Source organism: Pan troglodytes, chromosome 15 (genome assembly GCF_028858775.2).
Source record: "Pan troglodytes isolate AG18354 chromosome 15, NHGRI_mPanTro3-v2.0_pri, whole genome shotgun sequence".
NCBI lineage: Eukaryota > Metazoa > Chordata > Mammalia > Primates > Hominidae > Pan > Pan troglodytes.
The window spans coordinates 68,942,355-68,956,897 of record NC_072413.2 but is presented as its reverse complement, the minus strand read 5'-3'; the positions used below and the strand labels follow the sequence as shown (position 1 = coordinate 68,956,897).

Here is a 14,543-nt window from a genome sequence, read left to right as displayed (position 1 = left end):
TATCACCTTTACAAAAATTCACTGAAAGAGTTGTCTGTATTCACTGTCTGATTCTTCTCCTCCAATTCTCTTTGTATTCCAATTCAACTCCCCTAAGACCGTGCTTATCAAGGTCACCAACACCCCCTAAATTGTTCAATCCAATGGTCAAGTCTCAGTCTGCATGTCACCTGACCTATCGGCAGCACTTGACAAAGCTAGTCAATCCATTCTCCTTGAACACAGGTGGATAACAGTCTTGGATTTCCTTTGATCTCACTAGTTGTTCCTACTCAGTCTCCTGGACTTCTTAAACTAAAGAGGCTCAGGGTTCACATCTTAAAACTTTTCATTTTTTCTTTTTTTTTTTTTTTTTTTTTTGAGACAGAGTCTTGCTCTGTCACTCAGGCTGGAGTGTAGTGCTGCAATCATGGCTCACTGCAGTCTTGATCTCCTAGGCTCAAGCAATCCTCCTGCCTCAGCCTCTTGGGTAGCTGAGCTACAGGTACACTGCACCACACCCAGGTAATTTTTTGTATTTTTTCTTAGAGGCAGGGCTTCACCATGTTGCCCAGGCTGGTATTGAACTCCTGGCCTCCAGCGATCCTCCCACCTTGGCCTCTCGAAGTGCTGGGATTATAGGGGTAAGTCACCGCACCCAGCTAGAACTTTTCACTTTTCTACCTATACTCCCTCTTTGTAAATCTCATCCAGTTTTCTATCCCCATGACAAACTAAAATTCAGAAATACCTGTAACTAGTTCCTCTACCTTCTACCCAGCCCTCATATTCCCATGGGGACGGTCTGAAGTTCTGATCTTGGATAGGGAAGGTATGAGCGAGAGGTAGGGAAACTGTAGATTATCTTAGAAGTGAAAAAGTTGAAGATATAACCCAATATCCTGTTTTCCCCCAGTCATCCTGAATCATGTGACAAAATGAGTGCCAACTAATCAACTAACTGTTAACCAACTAAAGGCTATCATCCTGTAAATCCAAACCAGAGGAGTAAGAGTACCAAACGATATTTAAGCCAGCATGAACATTTGCCACTAGGTGGCGCCAAACCAAAGCCAAGAAAAGGGATTTGGATCAAGAAGTCAAGGCCACATAAACCCCAAGCAGCTAACAAGTATGCTTGCCCTGATACTTCACCAACTTCATAATACCCAACCCCTTAACTGACATGACTGATTTTTGTTGTTTTTATTTATCCACTGACAACTCCTGAATCTAAAACCCCCAACCTAGACCTCTTACCTGAAATCTGGACCTCTCTTATCTACTCATTGCTGCTTACAGGTCTAACAGCACCTGATAGGCCCTGAACTGAACCCCCTAACTTACCCCCCTTGCTCTCCCCCTCCTGAATCTGCTCCTCCTCAGTCTTTCCCCTTTCAGTTGGCGGGCCCCCATCCTCCCTGATGCGTAACTCAAAAGCCTTCATCTATGACCACTACTTCTCTCACATAGTATATCCAAATCCATAACCTGTCTTCTTAGTATCTTCTACACACACAGTCAGACTACTTCTCACTACTCTGATCTGTGTTCTGGATTGCTGCAATAATCTGCTGAGTGAGGTCCCTGCTTCAACTTTTGCCCCTTTTAATATATTCCTCAAAATAGGAGCCGGAGTGATTCCACTGAAATGAAATACAACCCTTTAGCAGTTCCTTATCTCACTCAGAATTAAAATTAGCACCTTTAAAATGGCTTGCAAAACTCCATGCTGTTTGGCCCTTCACTTACTCTGAGCCAGCCACAATATTTCTCAAACCTGACAGGCATGCTCTTGCTTTAGGGCTTTGCCCTTGCTGTTCTCTCTGCGTGGAGGGGGCCCCTCCCCTCAGATATCCTGAGAGCTCACTCCTCCTCCTTCAGGTCTTTGCTCTCAGAGAAGCCTGCCCTCAACTACTCTATTTAAAATTAAAATTTCCCTAGTCCCCACCAATCCCTATCTTCTGTCTCTACTTACTACAGTATATGTTGATTGCTACCAGTATGATTCCATATTAATAGTATAGAAGCCACATGAGGGTGGAACTTTTTGTCTTTTTGTTCACTGATTTATTTCCAGTACTTAAAACAGTGCCAAGAGTACTCGACAATATTTGTTAAATGTTAAACATATGGAAAAATGTTGCATGATAAAAGCAAGTTTTAAAACTATATAAAGTAGTATAGCATAGATTTTAAAAAGCATAATTCAAAACTAGATTTGAATTATAGGACTGTCACTTTGTAGCTGTGGGACTTTGAGCAAGTTTCTTATAATTTCTCTCTAAGCAATAACATGCTCATCTGTAAAGTGAGAATAATAACAGTGCCAACTTCAAACGTTTATAGTGAAGATTAACTGGTAAATGCATATAAAATGCTTAGAAGAGGACTTAAACCAGGGGTTGACAAACTAAGTCCCATGAAGCCAAATCCAGCCCTCAAACTTGTTTTTATAAACCAAATTTTAGGATGGCACAGCCATGCCCACTATTTATGTATCGTTTATGACTCCTTTCACTCTACAATGGCAGAGTTGAGTAGCTGAGTAGCAAGAGAGACCACATGGCCTACAAAGCTATTTGGTCCTTTAGAGAAAAGTATGTTGACCCCAAACTTGGCCAATAGTATGCACCCAGTGCATGTTAGACATCACTGTCTATGTTAATGTATAGTTGCAAGGGTAGATTTGTGTGTATATAACTCCCAACCTGCCAGACTATAAAAATCTTGTTTGCATATGGTACTTTCCAGATATAAAATAAGATATATAATCCCTAAACACAAGGGCACCAACCCCTCTGAGATTATTATCTAGTTGTTGAGACACTGCGATGGTCTCATATTATAGAAAAGGATATTATAATTCTCAAAGAAATTGATATTGACTGATTTGATTGGTTGATTGACTGAGAGAGAGAGAAAGGGTCTCCCTCTGTTGCCCAGGCTGGAGTGCGGTGGCACTACCACAACTTATTGCTGCCTCAACCTCCTGGGATCAAGCGATCCTCCCACCTCAGCCTCCCAAGTAGCTGAGACTATAGGCACACACCATCATGCCCGGGTAAATTTTTTTTATTATTTTTTGTAGAGACAGGCAGCTCACTGTTACCCAGGCTGGATTCAAACTCCTGGACTCAAGCGATCCTCCTGCCTTGGCCTCCCAAAATGCTGGGGTTACAGGCATCAGCCACCACAGCCAGTTGATTCACCTTTAATTGTTTTAAAAAAGTTTCCATACCACACAGTACATACATACATACATACATATGTACCTGTATGTGTGTGTGTGTGTTTCTCTATTTGTGACAGAGTCTCGCTCTTTCACCCAGGCTGGAGTGCAGTCACACGATCTCGGCTCACTACAACCTCCGCCTCCCAGGTTCAAGCGATTCTCGTGCCTCAACCTCCTGAGTAGCTAGGATTACAGGCGTGTACCATTACCCTGGATAATTTTTGTATTTTTAGTAGAGACAGGGTTTCGCCATGTTGCCCAGGCTGGTCTCGAACGCCACCCACCTCAGCCTCCCAAAGTGCTGGGATTACAGGCATGAGCCACTGCGCCCGGCCCACACAGTACATGTAAAGGTCTTTTCAGTTTTAGGAATGGGGTATAGGGTTAGATAGGGCAGTCCACAGAAGCAAAGAAACAATGATAGGGTACTGTAATTCCAAAAAAGCACCCAAGTACAAGGCACCCAATCTCAGGTATTTCTTTATAGCAATGCACATGGACTAAGACACTATGTCAAAATGTATTGCTGTTTTTGCAGTTGGCAAGAGATGAAGCAGCTGGCATTTAGAGATCGTACTGAATGGAAAGTAACTGTTTTACATACTAGGTTATCCCTAAGCTGGGCTAGTTGGTCTGACCAACTAAAAGAATAGCAGATTCTTATCTCCCATCTCATATTCACTCTGGGGCATATGCTCATAGAATTTCTCTCTCCATGTTTATCTGGCAGAACATGTATAACTGAGTTCAAGTAAGCTAAAAGCATGTGTAACTCTGTATTACTACTATCCCCATAACATTTTATGTTAATGTTTCCTTAAATATCATATTAAATTGTTATAAACTTCTGCCAAATTGTATGCAGCATATTCTACAAATTAACTGGTCACCACAGTATATGACATCATGGTAAAGTATAATGTTCTTACCTTGTTCTTCACTTCCTTCCTTACAAAGACTAGAACTTTGGCCCAGACTTAAACTGATATCATCAGAAGTCTTAGCAGTGTCTGTATCTCCTACAAAGTTAAGAGAAACATGTGAGGACCTTATATTAGCAGTAAGGCTGTAGGGTGGCATAACCAAGGAAGTATTAATACATCAAGGAGTACTAATGTCTATCAACTAAAGTAGTTTTTGTGTATCAAAGGTTACAATAATGGAAGATGCACTGAACTAGCAGGAAGTATCATGGACTATCAGAGCACTTAATTATTCTCACAGAACTACAAACCAAACAATGTGGAAAGCTTCAAAATGTAAACTAATAAAACTATTTCTTTAAAAACAAGTGGAATTTAAAAAGGAATGCAAATTACATAACTTGACCCAACATGAATTTCCTTCCCAGGGAAAATTATTAACCTAAAAAACTATAGGGTGAAAACAATATGAATTTATCTGAATAGATCAAATAGCAGAAAATAACTTGCTCTTTTTTGTTCTTTCATTTGTGCCCACATTAAAAGGTTTCACATCAAATTACTTAGTTTTCCATGAACCCCACTAAAACCCACAAAAGTGTTTTCCCTCAAGGGCAAGGAAGTTTCTTATAGATCAAAACTTACGTAATTCACGCAATGTAATGTAAGTGGTCAAACACTTTTGTGAAATTTGGATGATGAAAGAGAACACAATTTAAGTCAACCAACCTTTAATAAGATAAATAATTTTATCTATAAAAGAATTTCAAGAATGATTTTTTACATTACATTTGAATGTACAGTACTGTTATCTTCATTACAACCAAAATGAAAGGGAAAGGCAGGTGCAACTTTTAAGTTAGATCACACCTACCTTTAATAGTTGCTGCTGTTCCAAGACGCGAGGAACCAGATCCAATCTGAAAACATGACATGAAGTAAATAAAACTAATTAAAATGCTAGCTATGTCATTATCAATACACACTAGCAAGATTATCAAACAAAATTATATGATCAAAACATGTTATCGATCATTTTTATCAATATTAGAAGATACTTGTTGGACAAGCTCTATTGGAGCCACGCAACCTGTTGGCTGCGGCACAGGCTGCGTGTGTCTTACTGATATGCGGAGCTACCCAATCCCTCTGCATGCTCAGGACTGACGGAGCCCCCCCAGAGCCAGATCCTCCAATCTCAAGCAACTCATGTCATACAATTATCATTTTTATACTACATCATGACATGTTCATGTTATAAACAAAAGCAAAACCAGGCTTTATGTCTACCTGAAATAAATTTAGACTTCTTAGGGTATAAAAGGAAGGTTTGGCAGACAAACATTAACATACACTACAAAGTGCAGCATAAGTCTAACCATCGAATTGTAAGTGTATCATTATGTACCTTTTTTAGTTGGAGACAAAAGTAAGTATTTCTTTATAGACAGAACATTAAAAAATAAATCAATAAGTCTAAGGCATCCATGAAAAATGAATTTTTAGCACAAACTATAAGGAGAAAATTAAAACCTGATTGTTGAGCTTTTAGTGCTTATATTCAAGATAGTTTAACACTTCCCTAAAATTTCACAGCCATTATTTATTATACTACCATGAAAATCATATAAATAAATACCACAAATTCCACAAACACATTAAGGAAACCAAAGATAACATAACAGTTACTAAATCAACAAGTCTTAGCAACTCTTCCTATAACTCGTTTTCATGGATTCAAAGAAGAAAACAGTCAAGCAAAGTTAGCACTGTAAAATAAAATTAAGAACATTCATATACTACTTTATACTTTACCACATCTTCCTCTTCATTGGTTTGATTTAGTAGGTGTATATCACAAGAAATCACTCAAAATATAAGTTAATGTTGACTTTGAAGGGACATGAAGGCCTTTCTTGATCTGGATGGCAACTGAATGGGTGCACACAGATGTAAAAATTCACTTAGCTGTACACTGAAGGTGTGCACTACGCTGTGTAAGTTACATGCCAGTGAAAAAGTAAATAAAAATATGCATACATATATCTGTTGAAACTACAAATAAACTCTTGAGGTAGCCAATAAAAAAAAGCTTTGTAATAATTTTGAACTATTTTATTAAGCTTGGTTCTTCTAGTTTTTCCTAATTTCTGCTTTCAATTAGCCATAAAAGACATTGCAATTTGCCAGCAACAAAAAAACCAAAAAGCATTTTATCGCAAAAGAAAGTTTCATTCTTACAACACCTGCTACATAAGTTATAGAATTAACATATGCTATTTTTCTGCTAGAATTAAATATAAATTCCTAGACAGAAATTTAAAAACAAACAAGAAAACAAAAACACCATTTTATGCATACCCATCTAGGAATTTAAACTTAAAAAAAAATTTTTAAACACGGATATGGTAGTCATTTGCTCAGAAGCTCAAAGTATTCCCTTTCTCCTTCTTTAACAATCTCCCTATTTTGTTCCAAAATTGGTCATACACCTTCTGATATATGAGAAGTACGCCCAATCCCTGGTCTAGAGGTAGGTGTATGAACTAGTTCTGGTGAATGAACGTGTGGGAGAATCTGCTGGAGGGCTTCAGGAAAACGTCTTTGTGTGTCTGAGAAGAAAGTGATCAAGGAAAATCTCTGTCCCACACTACTGCTTGCTTCCTAACTTTTCAAACAGGGTCTTGATTGAAGCTGCTGTGCTCGTCCTGCAACCCTGAGAAAAAAGCCTAGAGAACTGCAGAGATGCCAATCCAGAGGCCTAACATTAGGCTGCTGAACACAAATGCCACACAATCACCTCCAGATTTAGGTGAAAAACAACTATTTCTTTAAGTCACTATTAGTTGAGTATTCTATTACTTGTTGACAAAAACATTCTTAACAGGTATAATAGAGTGGTTATATTTTATTCTTCATACTTTTCTGCATTATGCTTCCCCTCAAAAAGAATCATGACTATTTACAAGTGAAACAACAGGGCTCCAGAATATAAACTATAGTACATCCAAATGCAATGCATTCCCCAAAGTGTCACTGTAGAAAAACACTTAATGATATTAATGCTCATGATAAATCAATTATGACATAGATTATTTTAATTTTCCTGTTTACCCTCACTCATTAAATTTCCTAAAAATGAAAATGTAAAGATTAAGAAAAAACAGTATCTTTTTACACTTGAGGGTGAAGTTTTTTATTTAAGTGCTTTGCATAAACTAAAATATTCCACTGTTTCTTCTCTATGACAAGTGCCATAGGAAGGATTATGGATACCAGGGAAGAAAGGTTACTTCTAACTAGAGAGCATATCAGGCAAGGCCACCTGCCCCAAGAAGCCATGCCTGTCTCTCCAGCTGGAAACAATTATTTTATCCTATGAAATCATTAGCTCTTCTTCTGTACCATTCCTACGGCAATTTTTACTTCGTTATCTTTTTTTTTTTTTTTTTTTTTTTTTTTGAGACGGAGTCTCACTCTGTTGCCCAGGCTGGAGTGCAGTGGTGCCATCTCAGCTCACTGCAACCTCCACCTCCCGGGTTCAAGCAATTCTCCTGCCTCAGCCTCCTGGGTAGCTGGGAATACAGGTGCATGCCACCACACCCAGCTAATTTTTTGTATTTTTAGTAGAGACGGAGTTTCACCATACTAGCCAGGCTGGTCTCAATCTCCCAACCTCGTGATCCACCTACCTCGGCCTCCCAAAGTGCTGGAATTACAGGCGTGAGCCACCGCGCCTGGCCCCTTGGTAACATATATCACATATTTATCTTTGGTTACTTATATCACACCTACTATGAGATCACAATCTCTTTCAGTATAAGACCCACTCCCCAACCCACACTAAGTAGAATGCCTTGAATACTATTGGGCGCTAAAATATTTGAAGGTAGAAAAGTGACAAAAGGAAAGAGAAGGAGGTAAGGAGAGGAATAAAGGTAGGGAAAAGAAAGAATGGAAATGGTGGGTAGAAGATGAAAGGGAGAAAGGCAGAGGTGAAGGAAAGAATAGTAACAATGACCACGATGTAGCTACCATGGTCAGTGGGTTCACTGTTTAGTACCCAAGAAATTTATATAAAATATGATAATGTGTAGCAGTATCTTACACATTATATAATAAAATACATACAAGAAACAACAGTATGTCTATAATGGTAATATCTCCAGCAATATGCAAAAAGCCAGACTCTTCCTCCTCACTTCAGCTTCTCTAAAGGGTAAGAATAATTATGTCAACCATTTATTTTGTCATAAACAGTATAAAACGAAAACACTAAAATCCAAGTAGCACAATAACCTCCAATATTTGCCCATTTTTATTAAAAAGTTATTATTTAAAGTAAAAGGTATGCTGTGTGTTTAACAACATGCACACATGCTTTAATCACAGTCAAAAAGGGACTCCCTCCCTAAAACAAACAGGCAAGTTCCAAGAGACACGATGCCATGGTCACAGGATCCAAAAGTGCCTGGCCACTGCTGGCCCTTTCATCTTTCCTTTTTGTAAAAAGGAAAAAAGGTCTCCAAAAGATGATTGGAGAAATGTAGGCTTACTCTCTGGGGGTCTGATACTACCTACGTCTGTCAATAAGAAGAAAGCCCAGGGTTAATTAAGAATACAAGACATGCAGCCATATTCAAGAATTGAGTTATTTCATTCTATAAAAAGAGACAGAGAAACACAAGGCCAACAAAAAAACAGGATCAAGGATAGTAACCCTTGTCTTCAAACAGGCATTGTAAAATTTGAAACAAAAAGTATCAATCTAAGGCTGGGCATGGTGGCTCACATCTGTAATCCCAGCACTTTGGGAGGCTGAGGTGGGCAGACCACCTGAGGTCAGGAGTTCGAGGTAGTCTGGACAACATGGTGAACCCCATCTCTACTAAAAATGCAAAAAAATTAGCCAGGTGTGGTGGCAGACACCTGTAATCCCAGCAACTTGGGAGGCTGAGGCACGAGAATGGCTTCAACCTGTGAGATGGAGGTTGCAGTGAGCCAAGATTGTGCCATTGCACTCCAGCCTGGATGACAGAGCAAGATTCTATCTCAGAAAAAAAAAGTATCAATCTAATTAATATGTCATAGCTCTTTTCACATTCTTTAAACAAACAAACAACAACAACAAAAAAACTCTTGACATCTCCCATTCCATGAGCTTGTTATGGAAGGAAGATAAATTTAACAACCTACATGTTCTGTACTCACTAGATCAGTCCGAATGAGCCGCATGATACAGTGATGAACACACAAGAGAACAGTCGCCCTGGTCAAGCTATTTGTATCTGTATTCTTTAAGTAAACAGAATTTAACTAGAATACTAACTTGTTTTACAGAACTGGAAACCTAAGATTTTAGATCTGTACATGTTTAGAAGGCCAAGGTTAAAAAAAGAAAGTGATGCTATGTAGTAACGATACAGAAAGACAAAAGAGAGAAAGGTACTAGGTTCAAAACTGTTACCTTTAATAGTTTAGTCATTCACTTTAACTTTAAATCATGAACATGTTAATCAGAGTCAAATCTTCTATCAAAATATATTAGAAAACAAGACCCTGTTCAAGATTTTGATTCATATAGTGTTTTTCATAACATTGTTCTTAAGGCTACCAATGCAGAAGAGTAGAATACTACAGGACAGAGTTGGCAGAATTATATCTGCTATTTACTCATTTGTTAAATGAGAAGCTAGGTCTGATCTACCTCTAATGTTTTATTACCTAGACACATAAGGACAATTAGCAATCATTAATTTAAAGTCAACTGTACACAAGGCAGTATATAAGACAGAAGAAAAAAAGAGGAAAATCTACTCTGTAGAGCCTTGTAAAGTGCCATATAAATAAGTACTCATCTGCAAAAGAAAGGGTCAACACCATAAGGTGTTTGAAAATCTTGAGAAATGTAGGATAGTTACAAGAAGAGTTAGACCAGAAAATAAAGATGACTAAGTCTGTCTCTAGAACAGAAAGCAGGCAGAAAAGAGAAGAATGGTTTCAATCCACAAGCTGTGTCATATGATAACAAGAAGACTGGAGTGAGAAGTGAGGTCTAGTCCAGACCCTGATATAAATCAGCTATTTCTTCTTCTATATAATGAAAAGACGGACATAGCAACTACTAAAACCTATAGTTATGTAAAGGTCTGCTAAGAGAAGACCATGAACGTTTCCAACAAAGTTCATAGAATTTTACTCTACCCAATGAAATCATCTGCTGAGAAGGACAGCAGGAGTAACTGGGACTTTGATTAGTGTACGGGTATTTAGGATGAATAAGAGGACTAGAGCAGCAAAGGTCCAGCCAAGTTTTGAAATAAAACTTCAAGAGTTACCATTTTAAAAGTTACATAGTAGAAAGACATTAAAATTGGTAAAAGCAAATTTGTATTTTACTTTTAGCCTTCCCATTAAACATCTTGAACACTGAGAGATTTTCAGCATTTATTTTTAATTTTTACTTTTTGGCCACGTTTAAACTGGGGGTAACCACAGACATCTACACCTCTCTAATACACATGATGTGAAGATAGTGCAAGCTAGAAGCTAAATTTCCTAAGGCTATTCACAACTGTCATAATCAAAACTATACACCCAAAGATGAGTCTGTGGTAATGCTCAACAAATATGTAATTAATCAATGTGAAAAGTAACTTAAAAAGAATATTAATAAAAGATGTTATTAATAAGCAATTAAAAATAATAATCAGAAAGATATGACAAAACATCAGCCGACTTAAAGACATGAGAATAACGGAGACCACCATCAGGAGGAGGGAAAAAGGCAAAATAAAACAGCACAGGTTCCTACCTGGTTGCTTGGATCTAGACCGGCATAAGAATTTCTGGAACTGCAACCAACTGGGGGTGTGGCCTCTCGGATGAACTCAGACATTTCAATCCCTCCACCAGGATCACTGTGGAGAAAAAAATGAGAAAAAGAGTAACTGTCATTATTCTGACTCCAATGCTTTTCCTTTGTTAATTTTTTAAGTTATACTTTTTTCCACAAAACTAAGAGGTTCTGATTTTTAATCCAGCAAATAGCAAAAAAGGTAAACAACGATCATTCTTCATTTACAAGTCTGATACTTGGAACTATTTTATAACCACATCACTACTTGAAAATATGTAAAACTCTCTTATTCCAAACTGTCTACATCAAATCCAACATTAGAAACTGGCATTAATTACAATTATAGCATACTAAATATGTTACGATATGTGCCATCAAACCACTCTCACAAAGAAATGACTGCCTTTGGCTTCCCTAGAGCAAAGAGAAATTGTTCAATTGTAAACACAGAATGTAATCAGATATTACATTAACGAATCCCCGTGAGATCAGCCTCAATGAGCCGCATGATACAGTGATGAACACACAAGAGAACAGTCGCCCAGGTCAAGCTATTTGTATCTGTATTCTTTAAGTAAACAGAATTTAACTAGAATACTAACTTGTTTTACAGAACTGGAAACCTAAGATTTTACATCTGTACATGTTTAGAAGGCCAAGGTTAAAAAAAGAAAGTGATGCTATGTAGTAACGATACAGAAAGACAAAAAAGAGAAAAGTACTAGGTTCAAAGCACCGGAGAAGCCCAAACACAGTACTTAAAGATAACAGGATTAATTTTTGTATAAGGTGTAAGGAAGGGATCCAGTTTCAGCTTTCTACATATGGCTAGCCAGTTTTCCCAGCACCATTTATTAAATAGGGAATCCTTTCCCCGTTGCTTGTTTTTCTCAGGTTTGTCAAAGATCAGATAGTTATAGATACGCGGCGTTATTTCTGAGGGCTCTGTTCTGTTCCATTGATCTATATCTCTGTTTTGGTACCAGTACCATGCTGTTTTGGTTACTGTAGCCTTGTAGTAGAGTTTGAGTCAGGTAGTGTGATGCCTCCAGCTTTGTTCTTTTGGCTTAGGATTGACTTGGCGATGCGGGCTCTTTTTTGGTTCCATATGAACTTCAAAGTAGTTTTTTCCAATTCTGTGAAGAAAGTCATTGGTAGCTTGATGGGGATGGCATTGAATCTATAAATTACCTTGGGCAGTATGGCCATTTTCACGATATTGATTCTTCCTACCCATGAGCATGGAATATTCTTCCATTTGTTTGTATCCTCTTTTATTTCCTTGAGCAGTGGTTTGTAGTTCTCCATGAAGAGGTACTTCATGTCCCTTGTAAGTTGGATTCCTAGGTATTTTATTCTCTTTGAAGCAATTGTGAATGGGAGTTCATTCATGATTTGGCTCTCTGTTTGTCTGTTATTGGTGTATAAGAATGCTTGTGATTTTTGTACATTGATTTTGTATCCTGAGACTTTGCTGAAGTTGCTTATCAGCTTAAGGAGATTTTGGGCTGAGACAATGGGGTTTTCTAGATATACAATCATGTCACTTGCAAACAGGGACAATTTGACTTCCTCTTTTCCTAATTGAATACCCTTTATTTCCTTCTCCTGCCTAATTGCCCTGGCCAGAACTTCCAACACTATGTTGAATAGGAGTGGTGAGAGGGCATCCCTGTCTTGTGCCAGTTTTCAAAGGGAATGCTTCCAGTTTTTGCCCATTCAGTATGATATTGACTGTGGGTCTGTCATAGATAGCTCTTATTATTTTGAGATACGTCCCATCGATACCTAATTTATTGAGAGTTTTTAGCATGAAGTGTTGTTGAATTTTGTCAAAGGCCTTTTCTGCATCTTGAGATAATCATGTGAAGATGGATTAAAGACTTAAACGTTAGACCTAAAACCATAAAAACCCTAGAAGAAAACCTAGGCATTACCATTCAGGACATAGGCATGGGTAAGGACTTGATGTCTAAAACACCAAAAGCAATGGCAACAAAAGCCAAAATTGACAAATGGGATCTAATTAAACTAAAGAGCTTCTGCACAGCAAAAGAAACTACCATCAGAGTGAACAGGCAACCTACAAAATGGGAGAAAATTTTCGCAACCTATTCATCTGACAAAGGGCTAATATCCAGAATCTATAATGAATTCAAACAAATTTACAAGAACAAAACAAACAACCCCATCAAAAAGTGGGCGAAGGACATGAACAGACACTTCTCAAAAGAAGACATTTACGCAGCCAAAAAACACATGAAAAAATGCTCACCATCACTGGCCATCAGAGAAATGCAAATCAAAACCACAATGAGATACCATCTCACACCAGTTAGAATGGTGATCATTAAAAAGTCAGGAAACAACAGGTGCTGGAGAGGATGTGGAGAAATAGGAACACTTTTACACTGTTGGTGGGACTGTAAACTAGTTCAACCACTGTGGAAGTCAGTGTGGCGATTCCTCAGGGATCTAGAACTAGAAATACCATTTGACCCAGCCATTCCATTACTGGGTATATACCCAAAGGACTATAAATCATGCTGCTATAAAGACACATGCACACGTATGTTTACTGCAGCACTATTCACAATAGCAAAGACTTGGAACCAACCCAAATGTCCAACAATGATAGACTGGATTAAGAAAATGTGGCACATATACACCATGGAATACTATGCAGCCATAAAAAATGATGAGTTCATGTCCTTTGTAGGGACATGGATGAAATTGGAAACCATCATTCTCAGTAAACTATTGCAAGAACAAAAAACCAAACACCGCATATTCTCACTCATAGGTGGGAATTGAACAATGAGAACACATGGACACAGGAAAGGGAACATCACACTCTGGGGACTGTTGTGGGGTGGGGGGAGGGGGGAGGGATAGCATTAGAAGATATACCTAATGCTAAATGACGAGTTAATGGGTGCAGCACACCAGCATGGCACGTGTATACATATGTAACTAAACTGCACATTGTGCACATGTACCCTAAAACTTAAAGTATAATAATAATTTAAAAAAAAAAAGATAACAGGAACCCAGATTTACGGGGAAAAAACCACACACCAAATTTCACAAAACTTAGAAAATGCTACATAAGGTTCCTCAGGAAGACAACTCTTAGAATAAGTCATAATCCTACTTTTTGCCCAGAGTTTTTTACTAATTCTACCTGGTATAAACAGAGTAAGTAGTCAATAGTCTATATATATATATATATATATATATATTTTTTTTTTTTTTTTTTTTTGCTATTATCTGGATAAAAGTTACAATATATGTGTTGGACATTACAGAGGATATATCTTGCTATCTGGCATCCAATTCAACCTCCTGATTATGTAAAAAAAAAAAAAAAAAAAGCAACCCCAAATTCTTCAGGTGAACCACCTCATCTCAAATTCTCACAGGTTTTTGGGTAATGTTGACCCCACCCTCAGGTTTAGGGGTGGGCTCTACTGTCCAGTCATCAGCATATCCCATTGTTCTGGTCATTGAGATTAGCTCTAGAATAAGCACAGGACCCAACCCAGGC

At 38.0% G+C, this 14,543-nt stretch overlaps 1 protein-coding gene across 10 annotated transcripts in view; it reads right to left on the bottom strand.

Annotated features, from left to right (window-relative positions):
- The window catches only part of PCNX1 (pecanex 1), a 202,490-nt gene that overhangs the window by 136,393 nt on the left and 51,554 nt on the right, over nt 1-14,543 (bottom strand). For all 10 annotated transcript variants that reach the window (XM_016926278.4, XM_016926280.4, XM_016926282.4 and 7 more), the window contains exons 3-5: nt 10,952-11,057; nt 5,012-5,057; nt 4,144-4,233 (exon numbers count right to left, since the gene is read on the bottom strand). In XM_016926278.4, coding sequence (XP_016781767.1) covers nt 4,144-4,233; nt 5,012-5,057; nt 10,952-11,057 — 242 coding nt within the window. The remainder of the gene's footprint in view (nt 1-4,143; nt 4,234-5,011; nt 5,058-10,951; nt 11,058-14,543) is intronic.